Source organism: Pristis pectinata, chromosome 11 (assembly GCF_009764475.1).
Source record: "Pristis pectinata isolate sPriPec2 chromosome 11, sPriPec2.1.pri, whole genome shotgun sequence".
NCBI lineage: Eukaryota > Metazoa > Chordata > Chondrichthyes > Rhinopristiformes > Pristidae > Pristis > Pristis pectinata.
In genome coordinates this window covers 84,920,291-84,943,900 of record NC_067415.1, presented here as the reverse complement: position 1 = coordinate 84,943,900, position 23,610 = coordinate 84,920,291, and the positions used below count along the sequence as shown (strand labels likewise).

The following is a 23,610-nucleotide window of genomic DNA, read 5'->3' as shown; positions in this document are numbered from 1 at the left end:
TTCCCTTTTGAGGATATCCCAATGAAGGGCGGTACAGTGCAACAGCTAGTATAGCCCCTGGCTCACAGCACCAGGGACTTGGGTTCGATTCTGACCACTGGTGCTGTCTGTGTGGAGTTTGCATGTTCTCTCTGTGATGTATGGGTTTCCCCCGGGTGCTCCGGTTTCCTCTCACATCCCAAGTAGGTTAACTGGCTGCTATGTTGCCCCTAGGATGTAGACAGGTGGCCAAAAAAACTTAAAGTGAGTTGATGGACGTGTGAGAGAACATGTAGGGAAAGGTGACTGATGGGTTTGCCTCTGCTGGGGAGGTGGCATTGACCCTTTGGGCTGAATATCCTCCCTGTGCCTGGATTAGATAAGTTTATCAAGGGAAGAGGCTGGAATTGTGATTCAGACCTGTTGTAATTGAATGACGGAACAGGCTCCATGGGCTGAATGGCCTTGCGTTTCAATTTGTCTTTAAGTTTAGCTTTTAAGCCATAGCTTTGGTGATTCAAGTGCTCATCTAGATACTTGTGAAATGCTGTGAGAACCTTTGCCTCCACCGGCCCTCAGGCAGTGCGTTCCAGATCCCAGCCGCCCTCTGGGTAAGAAAATTCTTCCTCTGATCACCTCCAAACCTCCTACTACCTTCCCTTGAATGCGCTGCTGGTGTTTAGATACCTCTGCTTCTGGGAATAACAGTAGGTAATTTTGTAAGCTATCAGGTTCTTCCCACCCCCCACAGACGCACGCATGCACAGACACCCACAGACACATGCATGCACAGATACACACACACACACACACACACACACACACACACACACACACACACACACACACGCACGTGCACAGACACACACCAACTCCAAGGGAAGCAAGTCCTGCCCATCCAGTCTCTTCGCATAACTGAAACCTTCTGTCTCAGTCAACATCCTGGGGAATCCCCTCTGCACCCTCTCCAGCAAATCGTATCCTTCCTACAGTGTGGTGACCGACCACAAGTGCACACAATACTTTAAATGTGGCTTAACACTATTTGTACAGAGGTGCACCATAACTTCTCTGCTCTTGTATTCTGTGCCCCAGCTAATGAAGGCCAGTATCAAAAACATTTTCTTCCCCACCTTACCTACCTGTGCTGCCACCTTCAGAGCTTCCTGGACTTGCACATTTAGGTCCTTCTGTACATTAAAACTCCGATAGTCTGGCATGCTCAGGACTTTGGTGGTGTTGAACTGGAAGATTTTCAGGACTTGCTTACTATTCCTGTTAATACCCCAACACACACTAAGTGCACATTTTTTTTAGATAGTAGGTAAACCTTCCAGTGAGCCTGGTAAGATTAAAGGGTGTGCGGGAACTAGGGCGCTAGTGAGTTTCAGGAGAGCTTGGAGCGAGGGTCCGAGTGGCTTTCAGGGGACAATGGGAACAGGAACCCTGGTGCGTTTCAGGGTAGTGTGGGAACCGGGGGTCCCAGTGAGTTTCAGGGGAAACACACCTGTGATCCAGATGCAGAATCATTGGGACTTCCGAATAGTTTGGATGGCGGATTATCGGATTTTCCCTCGGGCCCCGCCATTCACTGTGTGCGTCCTATTAGTCTTTCAGTGATATTTTAGTGAATGTCCCGTGTTGTTTTCTGCAGGGGATTTTCTCTGTCACCTGCCCTCATCAAGACATATTTCTTTTTGCCCGGGTGGAGAAGGTTCTGCAGGGAGGTATCACCCAGTGTGCGGAGCCCTACATGAAGAGCTCAGATTCGGCTAAGGTATGTTGTTTGATAACAGATCCACTGTTCACCCTGGCATTGGCTTCACGATCTTTGTGGTGTGCCCTGAAATGGTCCAGTTACCTGGCACGTGCATCCCCAGCGATGGGCAGATCCTCCTCAAAACCTCCTCTTTGTCCTTGCTCTAATATTTCAAGAGTTGGCAGAGTTAAACATCTTGAAGAGCTTCACCTTTTGTCCAATGTAACTCCTTGAGATGTTTAACTATTTATAAATTCTGTTGACGAGCTAATGCCCATAAGATTGGAGGTCATGTCATTCCCAAGGCCCAATTGCTTTCTTGCAGGAACGCCTTCATGAAATTTCCACAGCATTCATGACGTAAAGAGGTAGCACTGTGTAAGTGGTCTGATGGCCAAGAGCCGATTTGATGAGCTTCATTCATTTACAGGTTGCACAAAAAGTGTTGAAGAACGCCAAGCAGGCTTGCGCCAGACTTGGGCAGTATCGCATGCCTTTTGCCTGGGCTGCAAGGTAAGAGTGAAGGAAGCTGTTGCCTTAAAACATTCTCAACAAAAAGCTAATAAGGAAAATGTGCATCATAATTAATTATAAGGCTTAAGTAAAATGCAGATGCTGGCAGAATCTATTTGAGCCAAATAAGTCTCTTCCTGCCATGTGCATTTCATATATTCAGTGCAAGCAGTTTGGATTTTCAGAATATTGGATTTGAAGGAGCGGATTTCACCTCCTGCATTCTGGAAAGAACTTTGATGCCTGAACTGTGAGCCTTTTTTTTCTGAACCAGTTTGTTTCTGACATTTCACTCAGTTGTAATAGATGCTTTGGAATTGAAATTTTAAATTAATTTATTGGGTCAAAAATCAACAAATTCCTTGGAGGAATCGACGATGGTCAGCCATAATTGCAGAAACAAACTTGGAAGAATCATTTTATCAGGGTCTGAGGTGAAGGGCAGAGATGGGTTTAAGGGAAAGCTGGATAAACACACGAGGAAGGGAGGTAGTGGAGGAGTTAGAAGAAGCTAGTATGGAGCTGGCACTCATCAGATGGGCCAAAGGGCCTGTTTCTTCACGGTACATTTGATGTAGCTCTTTTCTCAGTCCCCTTTTCATTAAATACCTGCAGGTAGTTCTACTGTAATGTGATAATTACGTTCTTAAGAAACCACGCATTGTAGAAAGCCGCATTATAGCAGAACAGGCTGCAGTTGCCTTCAAAGCGCAGGTTTAAACAGGTTCTCCCGATCGCGTTATAACCACTACAGCCTGTGTAATGCGAATGGTATTCCTGAATCCATCAGACGCATTATAACCAATTCACATTATAGAAACACACGTTATAACAAAACTACCTGTATTCTGGGTTTAATAACAAGGCTCTTAAATATACATAACTGTGTAAAATGCAAAGCAGTTTGTGTTTAATCCTATGATTGTTGTATGTTAATATATTTCTCATGCATGATTGGAACAGACAGAATTACTGTCAAAAGATGTGCTGCACAATCAAAAGTAATAATATTGCTAATCGTTCTGCCATTAGCTTTAAGGTTTTGTGTACTGATTTTTTTTTAAGAAATGAGTTTTGAATCAGTATGCATTTTCAAGTTTTTCTTTTAGTACTTTACATCCTAAACATCTGCTTTCCTTCAATAGACCTGTCTTCAAAGATACTCAGGGGACACTTGACAAGAATGCACGATTCTCTACACTTTATAGGCAAGATAGCAATAAGCTCTCCAATGAAGACCTGCTCAAATTGTTGTTGGACTTCAGGAAGTGAGTGTGCATCTATTTATTGTGGTACAATTCCAAAATCTGTTGTGAATCTTGCGGGAAAGGTTCAAGGGGTTTCTTCAATCTGTTAGAACGTGGGTCCACGTGGATTACTAGTGGTGGTGCAGAATACAACACAGGTCAGTTCTTTGAACCTGCTCTTTTGGACCCCCTGTTGAGTGGGCTGAAAGAATTAGGATGTAGACATTTCCCCCCTTAATTTGTTGCTTTAAAACTTCCTCAGCCTTATACTTTAACATTATTTTCTGCTTCATTAGACCAGAGAAGATGTCTAAGCTTCCAGTTATTTTGGGGAACCTGGACATTACCATTGACAATGTGACTCCAGATTTTCCGAGTAAGTTTACCTGTGTATTCTCATCAGATTTCCTTTGCTGTTGTTGTTCCCTCTCTGCATTGACTTCTGCAAACGTTTGCAATTTTGCTTTGCAAAAGCAAGAAAATACAGATGCTTGAATTCTGAAAGACAAGATGGAAACTGCTGGGGATGCTCAGGAGGTCAGGCAGCATCTGTGAAGTGAGAAATGGTGTCAATGTTTTAGATCAATGGCCTTCCTCCATTGCCCCTCTTGTACATCCCAATATTCCTTGCTCCAACATTTAGGAACTCTGTCGTAAACTCTGTTAATCCCAATTTCTGGATTTTTCTCCCCAAATGTTTTGCCTGTACCCCATTCCTCATTAAGGCTTGCATTTCTGTAGTGCCTTTCACATCCTTCCTAGAACATCCCAAATGCTATACAGGCAGCAGCATACAGTTGAAGCATAATCACTGTGGTAATACAGGAAGCTCCCACATGCACCAGTGAGATTATGATCATATGATCTCACTTTTCATAAGTTGTATGAAGAATAAATCTTGCCCAGGATACCTTTAAACAAGAGCTTGGACTGAAATCTAGAGACCTTGGTTCACACATCCCACCATGCCAACATCTAGCAATGATGACAACAGAACTATCTGTCCCATTTGTTTTACTAATGTGCTTCAAGCAAGGAAATCTGCCAATTTACCCACTCTGGCCTGTATTTGACTCCAGATTGCAAGGTGCGAAGGATGAGTAATTGACATTGGCTGTGCCAGCAATGCTCACATCCAGAAAAATTCATGAATAAAAGTAAACATCTCATTGACCTAACTTTTGGCCTCACCTGTCTCAATATCTCCTGGTGTGATTTTGTGAGCTCATACCCCTGTACTGCATTAAGGGCTGCCCTTCAGTGTACTTTGTGTTTTTTCCAGGTTGTGTAACCTCTTCATACATCCCAGTGAAGCGTTTTGAAAATGGCTTGCAAGGTCTTGGTTACTCACGAGGGTGGAGGAATTTTTTCCTTGTATAGCAAAACTTTCTCAACCGTTTCACCACCTACAACAACCATCTCTATGTTTACCCAAAACATCTGAAGTATGACAGTCAGAAATCATTTGCAAAAGTGAGTAATGTTGCATCTTGCATGGGTTAGATGTAGAACTGTGGATTGTTTGTAATTGTTTTAGTTTAAATCTTCAATAGTTTGTGGGTCATCATTTGTTAGTTTTTTTTTCTGCTTTGGCGCCCTTCCTTCTCTGGAGTAATTTACACCCTGTTTATCGTAAGAATATCCATTGGAAGCTTGACAATATTTGACTGATCTTCAGATTGTTGTGTGGACATTGAACAGAAACAACTGTACCAGTTACCTAACTGTAGGGGCTACAAGACAAGGTGGAGGCTGGATCTCCTGTGGGGACTGATTCACTTCCTGGCACACCAGAACCTTGCCACCAGGAGTGTGAAGGAGTACTCTCTGCTTGCCCACATGAGTACAAATCCAGCAATACTCAAGAAGCTGGACACCATCCAGGAATAAAGGGGGAAAAAGCAGTGAATGCTGGGAAATCTAAAATTTCACCAAGGACAGAGCAGTCTGCTTAATTATCACCCATCTACCACCCTGAAGTATCCTCCATGCCAGCACCTTGTGACTGCAGAGGATGGTACCTACAAAATGCAATGAAGTAATGTGATAAGGTTGTTCAATAGCACCTCCCAAATTTGTGCCATCTACTAAGAAGAAATAGATCCCTGTTCCTTCACTGGCATTGGATCTAAATCCCGGAGAGCAGCTTCACCAGAGGGGCTGCGGTGGCTGAAGAATTCAGCTCTCCACTACCTTCTCAAAGGTTGGCCTCGCCAGCGATGATCACATCCCTCGAATACGTAAAAACAAAGCACGTGTGGCAGCAGACTGTTGTCCATCCTTGCGCTCCCTTTGAGTTCCCCAGGGCCCCTGTTCCTGTGCTCCATTAGACTTGCCTGGTTCTCTGGAAAATTACAATACTTATATGATGCATATATTATGTTAACTGCTTATCTGATGCTCTGTGCCTGTGATTGCTGCTGTGAATAAGTTTTTCATTGCACCTGTGCACACATGGACTTGTGCATATGACAATAAACTCGACTTTGCATCTTAAAAAACCATGAATTAAAATTTTGGAAATAATATCCAAAATTCCTGAATATCTGCTTGTCCAACACCACCAAATTCCTGAGTAGTCTGGATTAATGGAATTTTGCTGTACCTTGCTGTCCTGTAGGTGTGGGAGGTAACTCCCAGTGATTCTGAATGAGACAGGTGGTGTGGGAACGGTTTCTGTCCAGCTGAGTCGATCTTCAGCTCCTAGTATGTAAGATGTTTATTTTTCTTTTGTTCAGGCGAGGAACATTGCCGTTTGTATGGAGTTTCAGGGACTCTGATGAGGAAGATTCACAGCCTCTGAGGGTTTAGTATGATTTAGATTGTGAGGATTTTCCATTTGTTATTGACGATACAGTGCCAGCTAATGAGTTAAAGGTGGGGTGAGGTGTATGGCTCTCAGCAAATAGCCTGTTGTATAATGAACAGTCAGTTTACACAGTGCACTGCTGGAAATAGTCATCGAGTCATACAGCATGGAAACAGGCCCTTCGGCCACCGGGTCACACTGACCATTGGACACCACGTTCCCACATTTGGACCGCAGCCTTCTATTCCTGGGCGATTCAAGTGCTCATGTAGACACTTCTTAAACACTGTCAGTGACCTCTGCTTCCACCATTCTCTCAGGCAGTGTGTTCCAGGCACTCATTGCTCTCTGGGTGAGAAAGGTCTCCCTCTAAATCTCTTCTGAATTCACAACTGGGTTTATCAGTGACTCCCTGTAATAATGGCCCACAGGTTTAGATGTTCCCTAAGCAGTAACATGTTCCACATATCTATCCTATCAAATCTTTCCATAATCCTAGTCCCGCATTAGGTCACCCTGCAGATCAAGAGAGAAGGATGTAGACTGTTGATGGTACATCTTCTCTGTTCTGGTCTGGTCTCTGAAAATCCTTCCCAATATCTGTGTCCCCATGATACGACAAGGACCAGAAAAATTCTTAGTCTAAGCAAGGCTCAATACAAATGTTGGGCTGCTGAGTGCGAAAGAATAACCTCCTGGAGGAACTCAACAGATTGAGCAGCATCTGCGGAGGCAAAGAACTGGTTGACGTACTGGGTTCAGGACCCTGCATCAGGACTGAGAGGGGAGATAACTGGTGTAAAGAGTGAGAGGAGGGGCAGAGTAGGGGTAGGTGGAACCAGGTGAGCTGGAGGATGATAGGCAGATGGAAGGTGACAAGTGGAAGCAATGGACTACTGAGTATTTCCCTGATCCAGTGCGAAAATGGTGATGTAGAAATCTTTTTTTTTTAATTATGATTTTCATGAAAAAGAATGCAAAACTTGACTGTCTGCTTTCTCTGTACAGTGCATTTACGGGAGACCTGGGGGTCCTGTTTTCACAAAGTGGGCTTTCACTGTGGTCTTGCATCACCATCACAACCCAGAGTTCTACGTATGAGGTAAGAATGGGCACGGGAGACACATATATTTGATCGGCGCAGCAGGTAGAGCTGCTGCCTCTTAGCTCCAGCAACCTGGGTTCGATCCCGACCTTGGGCGCTGTCTGTGTGGAGTTGCACGTTCTCTCTGTGACCGCGTGGGTTTCCCCCGGGTGCTCCGGTTTCCTCCGACATCCCAAAGACGTGCGGGGTTGCTAGGTTAGTTGGCCGCTGTAAGTTACCCCTGGTGTGTCGGGAAGTGGTAGGAGTGTCAGGGTGGAGTTGATGGGCATGTGACAGAGACTAGGTTACAGGGAAGTGGGGACTAGGGTTGCTGTGAGAGCTAGCATAGCCTTGATGGGCCAAAGGGCCTCCTGTGTCATTTGAAAATATAATATTTATCTGTAAACTTTATCTTCTGGGGATCTGAGCATCACTGACTAAGCCAGCATTTATTGCCCATCCCTGATTGCCCTTGAGGAGGTGGTGGTGAGCTGTCCTCATGAACCGCTGCAGTCTTTCTAGTGAAGGTGCTCAAAGGTTGCTCCTATAGTGTAGGCACGGTAGTGTAGTGGTTAGCGTAACACTATTACAGCGCCAGCGACCCGGGTTCAATTCCAGCCGCTGTCTGTAAGGAGTTAATATGTTTTCCCCGTGTCTGCGTGGTTTCCTCCTTGAGCTCCGGTTTCCTCCCACATTCCAAAGCATATGGGTTAGGAAAGTTGTGGGCATGCTATGTTGGCACCAGAAGTGCGGCGACACTTGCGGGCTGCCCCAGAACACTCTACGCAAAAGATACATTTCACTATGTGTTTCGATGTACATGATGACTAATAAAGAAATCTTAATTAATCTTAGTGTTCTTGGGAAGGAAGTTACAGGATTAAATAACTTGCAGGGCGACTGATGCCCATTGGATTCAGCTGGTTTTTTGATGTTAGATTGTAAGAGTTTTGTGTCTGTTTCAGATTAAAGTGGAGCTCCCAACACAATTGCACGAGAAGCATCACTTGTTATTCACTTTCTACCATGTCAGCTGTGACAACTCGAGCAAAGGCACCACCAAGAAGAAAGAAACCATTGACTCACAAGGTCTGAGTTACCACCTTTCTTTAGTGATATTAACAATACCCAGCAGAATGTCTGATGTACCTCTTAACACCTCAGGGCATCTTAAAGCCAGTTTAGCACCTTTATGTAATGTGTGGGTATCATTTTATTGCCACAGCCAATTTGTGCGTAACAGTCACCCCACAAAGAACGATGTGATAAGGACCAGATGACTTTCTATTCCTATATTCACGCGTTCACCAGTTGTGGCTTGAAGATACAGCCAGTAGTCCCTGATGGTGGTGACTGCAACAGTGTCAAAGCAAATTTATCCTTGCTCTTCATCCGTGCTATCAGAGTCAGGTTTCTTATCACTGACTTAGTTGATGTGAAATTTGTTGTTTTGCGGCAGAAGTACAGTGCAAAAACATAGAATTACGGTAAATCACAAAAATAAATAAATAATGTGGAAAAAAAGACTAATGAGTAGCGTTCATGGACCGTTCAGAAATTCTGATGGTGGAGGGGAAGAAGCTGTCCTGAAACATTGAGTGTGGTTCTTCAGTCTCCTGTACCTCCTCCCGCTGGTAATAATGAGAAGAGGAATGTCCCAGATGGTGAGGGTCCTTAGTGATGGATGCCGCCTTCTTGAGGCACCACCTCTTGAAGATGTCCTTGATGGTGGGGAAGGTTGTGCCATGATGGAGCTGGCTGAGTCTACAACCCTCTGCAGCCTCTTGCGATCCTGTGCATATGGAATATACAAGTGTTTATATTAAAAGAAACACTATAACCTTGTGCAAAGCATTTGGGGTCACTAACCCAGTCATTGATGGTCAGCATGGACCAGTTGGACCGAAGGGCCTGTTTCCGTGCTGTGTTACTATATGCTGTATTACTCTCGTTCCACGCTCCACAGATCCTGCCTGACCTGCTGAGTGTTTCCAGCATTTCTGATTTTTATTTCAGATTTCCAACACCAGAGGATTTTTAAAAATTATTATTTTTATATTTTTATGTTCAGTGAGGGATAAAAACAACCTAGGCACAGAGGGATACCTCCCTGTTCCTCCTCAAGGTCGTGCTTCACCCAGCTGAGAGAGAGAAGACATTGTTGTCCAGCTTAATGTCCGATCCAGATTACGCTCGGATTTACAGTGCGGAGTTCCCTGAATCCTACTCACTCTGCCAGCTTTGACTCTGCATTACTTTTTTACTTATTTCATCAAAGGGAGTCATTCAGCCATCAGGCACATGCTAGGTCAGAGCATGCCCCCTAGTCTTTTGCTGCAACTGTGCTCTCTCTCCATGGCCACCCACTCCTCTTTCATGCCTTCGACCACTCGCCTGCACCAAGGGACAACTTACTGTGGGTAGTTAACCTCCCGGAACATCTCAACGACGTGGGAGCAAACCGGAGCAGTAGGGTGTCATGGGGAGATTGTGTGAACTCCACACAGACAGCACCAGGGTCAGGAGTGAACCCGGGTCTCTGGAGCTGTAAGGAGAGCTGCACCAACTGCTGCACCCCATCCCTCTGGGCCCGAGCGTTATAGGTTCAAGTCCCACCCCAGAGACATGAGCAGAAAGTCTCGGCTGTTGTTAACACCAGGAAGAAGAGCAGGGGAATTATCCTGGCTGGTGTTCAACGTTCCTAGAAGCAGATATACTGGGGTTATTACATTCAATGCACAAGATGCTGGAGGAACTCAGTGGGTCAGGCAGCATCTGTGGAGGGAAGTGGACAGTCGAGACCCTTCGCTGAGTTCCTCCAGCATCCAGTGTGTTGCTCCAGATTCCAGCATCAGCAGTCTCTTGTGTCTCCAGGGTTAATTATATTGCTGACCACGGGATCTTGCTTGTGCACAAATTGGTTGCAGCACCTTCTATGTTATTTTAGTGACTGGAAAGTGTTTTGGAATGACGTGGGCTAATTAAGTAAATGCTTGATGCTGATCCAGTCCCTGAATGTGCCTGTATAAATTCCTATTACTGTTTAAACATTTACTTAAAGCATATTTTCAAGCTCATCTCACTGATTTTTCCACTTAGATAACATTGCACTTTTACCCGGTGCTTTTTCAAGATGAACAGAATTTAATCTGGTGCATTAGAGTGAGATGAATTGGGTGTTAGACAATTTATTAAAAAACTAATTCTGTATGTAGACTCCAGATTGTCAACGCGAATCTGTCCACTTTCACTGCAGTCATCTGAGTCGTGAACCTGACAGCAGTTTCTGGAGTAAACATCCAGGAGTTGTTGTCGGTGAGGGTCATTTTCTCCATAAAGGCCACAGATTTTGCAGCCTTCTCCAGCGCAATCTGCCATCTGATATATTGTTCAAACTCTCAAACTGTGGCAATGTTACTCTTTGGTGTGTGACCTGTTAGTTCTTTATCGCGTACAGAGTCATAATTATGGCTTACTGAACTCAGGCCCCACATAACAGATTTTATATATGTGGGCTATCATTCTCTCAGTAATATTTCAAAATTCAAATGGTTTAAAAATGTTTTTTTTTTCCAGTTCCAAAGTTTGTGTGTAATGTTTAAGTTGTGAACCAGTCTTTATTCAGGTTCAGTAAAATATTTGAAGAGTTAGTTTAAAAACAAATAATTTACTTCTAGCTTGCTGTCTCTGGGAGTCCTTCACTGTGATAGGCTGGTCAGCTTCATCACAGACAGGGGTCCCGTTGAGATGATATCTGATGGCATCAAATAGTGGCAAGGGGAAGGTTCTCCCCACAGACATGGTTGTGTCTCTGTGGTCAGCTTACTTCAGTTGTTGGACTTGGAGTTTTTGTGTTGAATAAATTTTCTGTACATAAATATTCACTTTGGTTTCCGCAGTAACTTTGGTTTGTAGATCCTGGTGCAGTTTTAATCCACATCTTAAGTCAGGTCTCAGGTCTTTAGTTCCAGATGTGTGACTTCTTTCCCCACTTTGATGTTCAGTTAATGAGAAGGGTTGGACCACACTTGGGATATGACTGAATTCAGTGACGTGTTCAATCTCTACTGGCTGCTGTGTCACGATGTGGAGTTCCTGTCTCCAGACTCTCGGCTGATTGTTTTTCTTCTTGTTCCTGCAGTTGGCTATGCTTGGCTGCCCATTCTGAAGGATGGTCGTGTGGTGACCAATGAAAATCAGATCGCTGTCTCAGCCAATCTACCTGTTGGCTACTTAAGCTACCAGGAGCTGGGAATGGGAAAGGTAAGATCTGTATTTCTTCCTGACCATTAGATGAAGACTTCATAAGGTGCCTATCGTGGTCCCTGACGTAATGCCACTGATTGAACTAAACCTCTGAATGTGCGGGTAACCACTCTCCGCTGCCTGTATTTCTGGCATAAATACCCGGCTTAGATTGGGAGAAGTCACTGTAACAGAAGGCACAATGCTTTACACACTCAGCGGGTCAGGCAGCACAAGAGATAACATTTCAGGTCAAAGACCTTTCATTGGAACTGGGAATAATTAGAACGCCAGTTTCAAGTTGCAGAGAAAGAGTCAGCTAGCTTGAATGTGTGACTGTTAGTCACTTGTTGATACGAGTTGCGAATAGCTGTGTCCAAACACCGAACCCTGTGGTAGCGCATCAATCACAACTTGAAAAGGATTGGTTTATTCTGGTCTTGGCTTCCTGGCCAATAACCAAATCCCAGTCCATGTCAGTATATCACACCCAATTCAGTCTGCTCTAATCTTGTTGCCCAACCTCTTGTGCAGGACCTTATCAAAAGCCTTGTGATAATCCAAATTCATCCCGTGCATTGCTTCCCTTTATTTATTCTACAGGCCTCCAACAAGTTAGTCTGACAAGGTTTTCCTTCAAAGTCCCATATGGGCTCTGCTCAGTCTTGTTACCTTTGTCTAGGAGCAACGCACACAAAACGCTGGAGGAACTCAACAGATCAGGTGGCATCTATTGAGGGATATGAAGAGTTGATAAAGGGTCTCGGCCTGAAACGTCGACTGTTTATTTCCCTCCATAGATGCCGCCTGACCTGCTGGGTTCCTCCAGCGCTCTGTGTATGTTGCCTCTAGTACTTCTGCCAAGTTTTTTATGATTTCTTCCATGAAGATCAACACAAAATAGTTGCTTACTTCCTGTCATTTCCATATTCCTCATGATAAAATCTCCCATCTGTGTCTGTACAGGGCTCACGTTCATCCCCGCTCATCTTATCCTTTGTACGTACTCTTACAGCCTGTTTTCACATTTCTCTTCCAAGTACACTCATGTTCTAGTGAGCCTTTATTTTAGAAGAGAACAGTAGAGCACCAGAACAGGCCCTTCGGCCCATCGTGTCTGTGCCGACCATGACACCAATCCAACTCATCCCATCATAAGGTTAAATTAGTTTTTTTGGTTTTTCTTTGGGTTCTAAATGCTTCCAATCCTCAAGCCTACTGCTATTTCTGGCAATTCTATAAGCCTCTTCCTTTGACTGAATGTTATCTTTTAACTTCTCTTGGCAGTCACAGATAAATCCCTTTTCCTTATGGGATTTTGTGCTTTAAGGCAGTATATTTGTTTTACATTTGAAACATTGCTTCTTTTTAAATGCTAGCTGTTTCCCATCCACTGACAAACCTTCCAATGTATTTACCTAATCAACCACAACCAGCTCTCTCCTTATAACATTGTAGTTAGTTTAGACTTTGACTTGAATCACTGATTGGCTTCAGTCACAGGGTGAATGAATCCCCCTGTACGGGCACTTGTCTCTGCAACACTCAGCCAATCCACACTTTGTTATATCAGCTTTTCTTGATTTCCTCTCTTATGCAACTCCCTAAGGGGTTAAACTAAAATAAATCAAGAAAAGCTTTATCCAAGAGAGCGGGGAGAATGTGAAACTCCTTCCCTCTGGAGAGGTGGAGGTGAAGAGCAGAGATGGGTTTCAGGGGAAGGTGGGTCAGCACGCGAAGGAGAAGATGTCTGGGTGAGGGGTAGGAAGAGGGGTGGAGGAGGCTGGTGTGAAGCAGATCACCAGCATGGATCAGAGGAACCAAATGGTGGAATAAACTGCACAACAAACAACCTCCTGGAGGAACTCAGTGGGTCGAGCAACATCTGTGGGGGTGGGGGGAAGGAACTGTCAATGTTTCGGCTCGAAACCCTGCATCAGGACTGAGTTTCCTCCAGCAGATTGAGTGTTACTCCAGATTTGAGTGTCTACAGAATAACTGTGCAAACTGGGTAGGACTCACATAGGCTGGGAAGTTGGGCATGGCGGATAAATCTACCCAGAAAGATGATGAAATAACTGGGTGTTTTTCTGCAGCCTGGTCCATACCTTCCAATACCAGACCCCAAGTTGGTCAAGTTCAAAGCTTTGAATGTAGACCCTTTTGATAACTCAGGACCACAAAGATGATGTTGCATTTCTCAGTTTTGCACCTCAGATTTTACCTTTGATCGTCAATTGTTGGTTTATGTTTCCCCACTTTACTCTTTAGAAACAAGAGTACAATATTTTGCAAGGTGGGGCACATTACCTCCTGAGTGTGTGTCTGCCGTTGAGAGCCTGTAATTGATTTGGCATTTGAAGATGTTGTGAACCATTGCAAACCTAGACCTAGTGTAATGGATTGCCCTCCTGCTGATATATTGGTACATTTAATTGGATTTTGTCCTTCCCATTGTAAAATCTCCTTGGAGCAGAGAGAATTGAGAGGGTGTTTGATGGCGGTGGCCAGAATATGAAGGATCCAGATTAGGGGCAAAATGGGAAGCTGTCACATTGGCAGAAGGGTCAAGAAACCACTGGACACAGATTTGAGGTGGTTGGCAGAAGAGCGTCAGGAGAAAAAAAATCTTCACACAAGGAGCGATCATGATATGAACAAGCTGACTGAAAGGGCAGATTCACTGGGAAATCTCAACAGTGAATTGGGAAGATAAGGAGAGAGCAGGAAAGAATTTATCAGGCTACAGGGAAGGAGCTGTGGAAATGGACTGGATTGTTCTTGCAGAGAGCTGGCCTGTGTTTACGGGGATGAGTGACCCCTTTGGTGCTGTGACAATTCTCTCATTCTGTAATTGGTTACTAAATTTGCTACACTTGGAGTTCAGAAGAATGAAAGGTGATGGTATTGATACCTCAGGCTGTGAGGGGACTCGAGAGGGTAGATGCTGAGAGTTTGCCTCACCTCATGAGGGAGTCTAGAACTTGGAGACATATTCTCAGATGAGTAGATACTCATTTAAGATGGAGTTAAGGTGGAATTTCTTTTCTCAAGAAGTTGTGAGCCTTGGGAAACCTTGATCCCATTCTTAGTCACCAAGGACAAAATAGACAGATTATTGGATATAGTGGGATCGAGAGAGATGGGGAACTGGCTTGAAAATGGAACTGAGGCCAAAGCTTGATCAGCCATGAACTTATTGAACGGTGAAGCAGACTGGAAGGGTGAATGGCCTATTTCTGAAGTTCTCAACAAGTAAACTGGTTGACCGTGAGGATGCGTTGGAATGATGAGTACATTGTGGGGTTAGCTGATTATGCTGAAAATCTACAAAATACAGTTTTTGATTGTGATTCAAATGATTTAGTTTCACAACCATTTTTGTGGTACATTCCAGCACACTGGTCCTGAAATCAAATGGGTCGATGGAGCCAAACATATTTCAAAGTTGCCACACACCTCGTGTCGACGGTCTACACCCAGGTCAGCAGTCATCATCTTTACAGTTCTTCATGTTTGAAATTTTGATTTAAAGCATCTACTGTATCGTACTTGTCTTGTTAATGGTGGTTACTGATGGTACATGCTCTTTATTGTTAATGGTTTCCGCAAGAGGACACAGGTTTAAGGTGCTGTGCAGTAGGTATAGAGGAGATATTGGGGTAAGTTTTTGACTCAGAATGTGGTGAATGTGTGGGATGGGCTGCTGGCAACGGTGTTGGAGGCGGATACGGTAAGGTCTTTTAAGAGACTGTTGGATAGGTACATGGAGATGAGAAAAATAGAGGGCTATGGGTAAGCCTAGAAATTTCTAAGGTAGAGACATGTTCGGCACAACTTTGTGGGCGAAGGGCCTGAATTATGCTGTAGGGTTTCTATGTTTATATGGTTATATTTGCTTATTAGTGAATGAATGTTTGTCAATGTTCTTCTACAAGATAATATTCCCTTCCTACATGCTTGCTTAGATAAGATGGTTAAGAAGACGCAAGGGATATTTCATTCATTGGCTGCTGCTTAGAATACAGGCACAGGGAGGTGATACTAGAACTCTGTTGTGGCTATCACAGTGGTACAGCGGTTAGTGCTCCAGATACCCAGGTTTAATCCCAATCTCCGGTACTGTCTGTGTGGAGTTTGTATGTTCTCCCTGTGAGCACGTGGGTTTCCCCGGATGCTCCTGTTCCCACCACCCAATGACGTGCGGGTTGGTAGGTTAATTGGCTGCTGTAAGTTGCTCCTTCATGTAGAGAAATGACAAACGAATCTAAAAGGGAGCTGCTGGGCATGTGGAAGAGAGAATAAATTGCAGGGGTACAGGGAAGTGAGGGGAGGGAGAACGGGACCAATGAGATTGCACTGCTGGGAGCCAGCACATACCCAATGGGCTGAATGGTGTATGAGGTGTTGTCAGGGCTGGAGCAGAAAGATTAGGAAGGCAGGGGTTGATTCCTGTGGAACAGAGGAGCTGAGAGAGGATTTAATCAAGGCATGTATAATTATGAGAATTCCAGCTACACCAGGTGAACAGAGAGCATCTAGTGACCTTTAATGGGAAGGTTAGTAACCAGGAGATAAAAATTTAAGATCACCGGTGCAGTGATTAGAGGCAAGTTGAGGAAATTCTTTTCACCCAAAGGTTGGCAAGATTTTAGGAATTCACTCCTGAAAGGATGGTGGAGGCAGAAATGATCACCACATTTTAAGAGTACTCGGGTGAGCCCTTGAAGAGCCTTGAAGGCCATGTACGAAGACTCAGGAAGTGAGCTTTCTCGAAGCATGAACACAGTTGGCTTGTAGATCGCAAATCCCCCTGATTCTCTGGTTAAAAAGTGAATCATCCTGTGGAAGAATCGAGTGCTGCAGCTTAAAAAAACTTCTTCTGTAAATTGGGACATTAAGTTGTTCTTGGAAAGTCTCAAAAGAATATTTTAGTGAATCTGCTCAAGGCACAGATGGACTGATGTTTGAGCTGCAGGGTGTTGGAGGGGTGGGTAGGAAGAGGGTGAGGATGGGTCAGCCATGGTCTTAGAGCATGGTAGAGGATGATGATGGACCAACCCATGCTCCTGGATCTGATGTTCTGCCTGTATTGTCTGCAGGACCAGCACCTCAACAACTTCTTCCAGTATTGCCAGAAGTGTGACTCTGGAGCTCAAGCTTCGGGGTCAGAACTCGTCAAGTTCCTGAAGGTAAGTTTTCAACTCTAGCACCGCACCGTCACATTCATTCAACTTTTTTGCCTTTCAATGACAGCTTGGTTTGCTTCATCTATGTAGTGCCAACAAGATGGAGTGCAGGTGAATCATTAATTTTTCTCATAGAATTTATCTAAACAGCCAATGGCAGGTAGAAATTCAGCCTCAGTGAACCAATCATTCACTTCGAAATTCAGTTGGATTGACTTCAGTGAACTGGAAACCAAGTGTGGTGCTCAATCATTATTGAATTTCAGTGTTACATGGGTGACTGAGGACAAATTTCTACCCAAGGTCAGATTTAGTGACTGTTACCCAAAGATTGTGTTTTTTTAATTTTAATTTTTTGTTATACTTGTCTAACTTATGTAACACTACATCGGTTATATTTCAACTTTTGCTCGACGATTAAAGTATTTTATGTTTAGTCAGCCTTCTCCAGTTCAGATAAGCGTATAAAATTGTTCGCTGCTGCCCTGTCTCCTCGCAACGTCATTGAATGATGCAATGTACAAAGAGTCCACTCAGGCCTTTGAGCCTGTGCTGGCTCTGTGACTGAGCTCTCCCATTTGTCCCACTTCCCAAATGCCATCCCTGTGGCCCTGGAAGTTATTCCCTTGTGTAGCAGGCTGCCAATACAGATGTTAAACCGTGTGTTACAAGGAAAGAGACCACTGTATTTTTTAGGCATTGTACTTGTACTTGGTTAACGCACCTTCCAAAGGATATTCTCATATCTGGGCACAACGTGCACAAACTCGATTTGGTGGATGAGAGTTTTGATTTTCTCCTCCAGATCCAAGCAGGTTCGACAGCGCAGTTAACAGTTGGTGGAAAAAAAGTTGGTTATTAATAGTTCTGAATGGAAGAAAACACATACTTTCCAAAGCATTTTTATTTAAACAATCTCAGTGTCTTAGAACCAATAACATTCCCTGAACATGCAGTCACTGTTGGTATGAAAATGGTTCCTGCTCCACAAACAGCAAAGGGATAACGTTTAAAATGTGAGTAGAATGGTGAATATCAGCCAGAGCACCAGGAGTTGCCTCTGCTCTTCAAGATAGTGCCCTAAACCATCAATGACCTCTGAGGTGACTTGTGGGGGCCTGGCTAAACACGCTCATCCAGGAGGCAGCGAGGTTTGTGAATGTGACTGCCTTGTTTCCCATTGTTAGTGGTGGATGACCCGAGGAGACAGCCTCCACAGGGGTGGAAGTAGGAGGTGGGGTGATTGGGATATTCTGTCTATGACTCGGGTTATCAATGGCAGTAGGACCAGGCTGGAGCAGTTGTACTGCTTTGCCCTGGTCTAGACCAGCAGCAGTGACAACATTACTGGACTCATATCCAGAGTCTTGAACTAAAGATTCTGAGATGTGAGCTCGAATCCCACCATAGTTCATTTCATTCAGCTCATTAAAGTTGTTTAAGATACTATCTCAATAATGATGACCAAAAAAACTACCGGATTATCATAAAAACATATTTGGGTTACTGCTTTCCTTGAGGACATGGACAAGAACCCAAGGGAGAGAAGACCATGAAAGTTGTGCATTAGTACATAAACTTACTTACCCGGTCTGGCCTGTATGTGACTCCAGCCCCACCACTGTCGATCCTGAAATTGCCCCACAGCCCACTGCATGGTGTGATAGTACAGGATGCTGGTGAGGCCGCACTTGGAGTATTGTGTGCAGTTTTAATCACCCTGCTATAGGAAAGAGGAAATTAAACTGGACAGAGTACAGAAAGATTTACAAGGATGTTGCCAGAACTTGAGGGATCGAGGTAGAGGGAGAGGTTGGACAAGCTAGGACTTTATTCCTTAGAGTGTAGGACACTGAGAGGTGATCTTATAGAGGTGTATAAAATCATGACGGGCATAGATATGGTCTATATGCACATAGTCTTTTTCCCAGGATCTGGGAATCAAGAACTAGAGGGCATAGGTTTAACGTGAGAGGGGAAAGATTTAATAGGAACTTCAGGGGCAACATTTTTTACACATAGAGTGGTATCCATGTGGAATCAGCTGCTCGAGGAAGTGGTTGAGGCAGGTACAATAACAACATTTAAAGGACAGTTAGACAGGTGCATGGATAGGAAAGGTTTAGAAGGTTATGGGCTAAACGCTGGCAAATGGGACTGGCTTGGATGGGAATCTTGGTCGGCATGGACCAGTTGGGCTGAAGGGCCTGTTTCTGTACTGTAAGACTATGACTATGAATCAATTCACCGGTGTGGCTCATCACCATTAAGAGGAGTACATGAAGCATTAGCCTCGTCTGTGAGAGAATAAATGAAGCCACTCTTCTTCTTCTTCCTTTAGAGTTTGCACGCAATGGAGGTCCACGTGATGATTAACTTCCTGCCCACAATCCTGAACCAGTTGTTCCGAGTTCTTGCCCGGCCACCCACGAGGATGTTGCAGTTAATGTTACAGGTAGGGAGCAGGTGTACAGCAAGATAAAAGGTCTCGTCTTTTGAAGGAGGGTCCTGCACTTCCCGAAATCCTGCAAAGTGAAATGTTGCCAAACACCCGGGCATGGGGAACTGTAATCATCCCTCAGCCACAGCCTTGGATTAACCCCACCTGTGACAGCCTGCCTTTGCTGGTTTGCATTTGTTCAGTGCCCCAGTCTGGACCAAATGGTTTGGAGAAGAATAAAGGTCTCTGTGGAGCATTTGTTGGGCAGGCTTTGAGGATAACTGCACCAGACGGTTGGTGAGGTGGGGGGAAGGGGTGGGCTGCTGTTTGGTCTCAGCCGTCGGTCGCCTTTCTTTGGGTGCGGAGTTAATTGCAGCAAAGCTGCTTTGTCCTCGCAGGTGTTTCCTCCTTTCATTTCCATGTCCCTTCACCCACCCTCCACCTGTGGCCCATTCACATGCCCCCTCCTGCCCCCTACCTCCTCTGGTGGCCCCACAAGCCTCTCCCCTCTCATGAACCCCACACCCCCCACCTCCCTCTTCCTATGGCCCTGGCACCTCACCCCTGATGATCAAGCTCGCCGCCTCATCCCACCCCATCCTGTGGCCTGACCCCACCATCCAGTTTCTCGACCTTTGCTCTCTCCCTCGGGGTGAGTTCATAAATCGTTTCTTTATTCCTTCTCCCCCACTCTCTGGCTTGTTCACACTTGCTCTTGTTCTTGTATCGTGCATGCATATGCAGTGATATCTAACCCCTGGCTGCTTACAATGACAAAAGCTGAAATCTCGAGTTCTCTGGGACTCTGAATATCTTTGTGTTCAGATACATAAATTTCACCGTCTTCTCTCCCAGGGTTCTCGTCCACATCGTTTCCCAGTGTCACGAGGGTTTGGAGCACTATCTGAGGTCCTACATTAAGGTGATGAGTGATAACCTTGATACTATCCAATAGGTGCATGCAACATTGTTAACTGTAGCAGAGCTTCAGATCAGAGAATGAGTTGTGAATGGTGCGGGTGGGATTCTTATTTGCTCCTGAAGATCGTTATCGAACTGTTATTCCAGAGAAGTAATTTAGTCCAAGTCAGCGGAGAGGGAATTGTCCAAGCTGATCCCCCTGCCCAGCATTCAACTGTAGCCTGGAAGTTACAACTGATACTCTTAGAGTCTAGGATTGTTATGGCTCAGGAGGAGGCCATTTGACCCATGGTCTCTCTGCTGGCTCCTGCCAGTGCCATTTCCTCGTAACCCTCCAAATTATTCTCTCGAGCATTTATCTGGTCCCTTTTTATAAAAGTTCATTAGGTGAAATGCTAACACTTCACAGATGCTGCCTGACCCGTTGAGTCCTTCCAGGATTTCCCACTTCTGCTTCGATTGAATTTTAAGGACCTGCTTCTATCAGCCAGCGAGCTCCAGATCATATCTCCGCTCCAGCAACAACTCTTCCCCACATCTCTCACACACCTTTGTCAAAGTTTTAAATCTGTGGTGCCTGACCCTTGCAGCATCCACCAATAGGAACAGCCTCCTCAATCGACCCTTTGTCTAAATCAAGCTTGGTCTTGTCCACCTCTGTCAATTCTCCTCACACCCTTGTTCCATGGAGAATAACCCCGGCCTCTCCTGCAGCTGATATCCCTCGTCCCTGGACTCATTGGTACACCCCTCCTGCACCGTCTCTGGGACCATCACGGGCTTCCTTAAAGTTACTTCCTCCGGGTGCTCCGGTTTCCTCCCACATTCCGAAGACGTACGGGTTAGGAAGTTGTGGGCATGCTATGTTGGTGCCGGGAAGCGTGGCAACACTTGCGGGCTGCCCCCAGAACACTCTACACAAAAGATGCATGTGTTTCAGTGTACATGTGACTAATAAAGATATCTTAACCCTTATCTTACAATCCCCATTCTTTGTTCAGTTTGCATTATTTAAAGCTTCCATTACTGCCAAGTTAAGCTGTTAGCAAGATATAATGGAATTCATAATTTCTCCTCTCTCTCTTAAAGAATAAACCCAATGTGGCTGAAATTCTTTCCCCACTATTATGTAATAATTACATGTTGTATTCTGCTTCTGAAATTGGGTTTCAAGGTCTCCAGTAGAATCCAGTTTCAGAAGTAAAGTACAATGGTCCCTGAAATGGAGGACAAATGTCACCATGTGCTACTCAGCTAATATCCAAGTCTGCCTCGTCTTGCTTTCCCTAGTAGCACACTTATGGGTTAGACCATAAAACCATAAAATATAGGAGCAGAACTAGGCCATTCCACCCATCAAGTTTGCCTCCACCATTCAATCATGGCTGATTTTATTTTCTAACCCCATTCTCCTGCCTTCTCCTCGTAACCCTTAACCCCTTACCGATCAAGAACCTGTCCATCTCTGCGTTAAATACACCCAATGACTTGGCCTCCACAGCCCTCTGTGGCAACAAATTCCACAGATTCATTATTCTGGCTGGAGAAATTCCTCCTCATCTTAGTTTTTAAAAGGATGTCCCTTATTCTGAGGCTGTTGCACTCGGATCCCCAGACCACCTACTGATGGAAACGTCTACTCTATCCAGGCCTTTCAGTGTAGGTAGGTTTCAACAAGATCCCCCCTCATCCTTCTGAACTCCGAGTACAGGCCCAGAGACATCAACTGCTGCTCATACATTAACCCTTTCATTCCCGGGATCATTCCTCGTGAACCTCCTCTGGACCCTCTCCAGGGCCAGCACATCCTTTCCTGAGATACAGAGGCCCAAAGGTTAGAAAAGCTCCCCCAAGTTTAGATGATTAAAAGGGGGGGATTTTAATTAACTTAAATTTTTAAATTTTATTTACAGCGTGGTAACAGGCCCTTCCGGCCCAACGAGTCCGCGCCGGCCCATTTTAAACCCAAATTAACCTACCCTTACGTCTTTGGAACGTGGGAGGAAGCCGGAGCACCCGGAGGAAACCCACGCAGACATGGGAGAACGTACAAACTCCTTACAGACAGCGACGGGAATCGAACCCCCGATCGCTGGCGCTGTAATAGCGTCGCCCTAACTGCCTACGCTACCGTGCCCTAAGATGATTAAAGGATTGGGTTTGCAAAGAGAAACTATTTCTTCTGGCCGGTGGAGTCCAGAACAAGGGGGCAGGTCAGCCACCCTTGTGTAATATCAGGAAACTCTTCCCCACACTCGGCGGTGGGAACCTGGAGCGCTCTGCTCCCCAAGTGAAAGTTTCAAACTGAGAAAGGTGAGGTTTTGTTGGGCAAAGGGTTTTATTGTTACAGAACCGAGGTGGCAGAATCGAAAAATTGAGGGTGGCACAGTGGGAGACCTGTGACCACATCCCAAAGACATGCAGGTTGATAGGTTAATTGGACGCCTGTTAAATTTCCCCCAGTGTGTACAAGGCGTGTTGGAATCTGGAGGGGGGTTGATGCAAATGTAGGACTAGTGTCGATGGGTGATTGGTGGTCAGTACAGAACTCGTTGGGCTGAAGGGCCTGTTTCTTTGCTGGATCTCTCCAGGATTCTATGGATTTGTTTGCATGTGATTTGACGGTGGATAGGCTTTTGTAATCATACTAACGCCCTTTGGACCAGCCTTCCTAGACCTTGCAACATGAGTACATCTGAAACTCACCACCACTGCCCTAACTTACACTGTCCCACTTATGCCCTCTGGTCTGTCTGTCTGTCTGTCTCTTCTTGTCTCTCTCTTTCTTGTCTCTTTCTTCTCTCTCTCTCCCCGTCTCTCTCCCTCCTCTCCCTCTCCCTCTCTCCCCCCTCCCTCCCTCTCCCTCTCTCCCCCCCCTCTCCCCCCCCTCTCCCCCCTCTCCCCCCCCCTCTCCCCCCCTCTCCCCCCCTCCCCCCCCCTCTCCCCCCCTCCCCTCCCCTCCCCCCCCTCTCCCCCCCTCCCCCCCCTCCCCCCCCCTCTCTCCCCCCTCTCTCCCTCCCTGTCTCTCCCTCTCTCTCTCTCTCTCTCCCCGTCTCTCTCTCCCTCCCCGTCTCTCTCTCCCTCCCCGTCTCTCTCTCCCTCTCCTCGTCTCTCTCCCTCCCCGTCTCTCTCTCTCTCCCCGTCTCTCTCTCTCTCCCCGTCTCTCTCCCTCCCCGTCTCTCTCCGTCTTTCTCTCTCTCCCTGTCTCTCTCTCTTTCTCCCTCTCTCTCTTCTCCCTTGCCTCTCCCTCTCTCCCCTCACTGTCTCTCTCTCCCTCTCTCCATCTCTCTCTCCCCATCTCTGTCTCTCCCGTCTCTCTCCCTGTCTCTTTCTCCCTCTCTCTCTCTTTCTCTCTCTCCCTGCCTCTCTGTCTCTCCCTGCCTCTGTCTCTCCCTGCCTCTCGTCTCTCTCTCTCTCTCTCTCC

The 23,610-nt window shown here is 45.5% G+C and overlaps 1 protein-coding gene across 1 annotated transcript in view; it reads left to right on the top strand.

Annotated features, from left to right (window-relative positions):
• LOC127575669 (dedicator of cytokinesis protein 9-like) overlaps positions 1 to 23,610 on the top strand; it is a 189,008-nt gene that overhangs the window by 77,397 nt on the left and 88,001 nt on the right. The window contains 18 exon segments of the mRNA XM_052025558.1: positions 1,634 to 1,756; positions 2,169 to 2,251; positions 3,397 to 3,519; positions 3,795 to 3,874; positions 4,781 to 4,824; positions 4,827 to 4,895; positions 4,897 to 4,971; positions 6,237 to 6,263; positions 6,265 to 6,303; positions 7,316 to 7,402; positions 8,357 to 8,480; positions 11,533 to 11,654; positions 15,034 to 15,076; positions 15,079 to 15,119; positions 16,739 to 16,828; positions 19,167 to 19,245; positions 19,248 to 19,277; positions 20,117 to 20,187. Coding sequence (XP_051881518.1) covers positions 1,634 to 1,756; positions 2,169 to 2,251; positions 3,397 to 3,519; positions 3,795 to 3,874; positions 4,781 to 4,824; positions 4,827 to 4,895; positions 4,897 to 4,971; positions 6,237 to 6,263; positions 6,265 to 6,303; positions 7,316 to 7,402; positions 8,357 to 8,480; positions 11,533 to 11,654; positions 15,034 to 15,076; positions 15,079 to 15,119; positions 16,739 to 16,828; positions 19,167 to 19,245; positions 19,248 to 19,277; positions 20,117 to 20,187 — 1,350 coding nt within the window.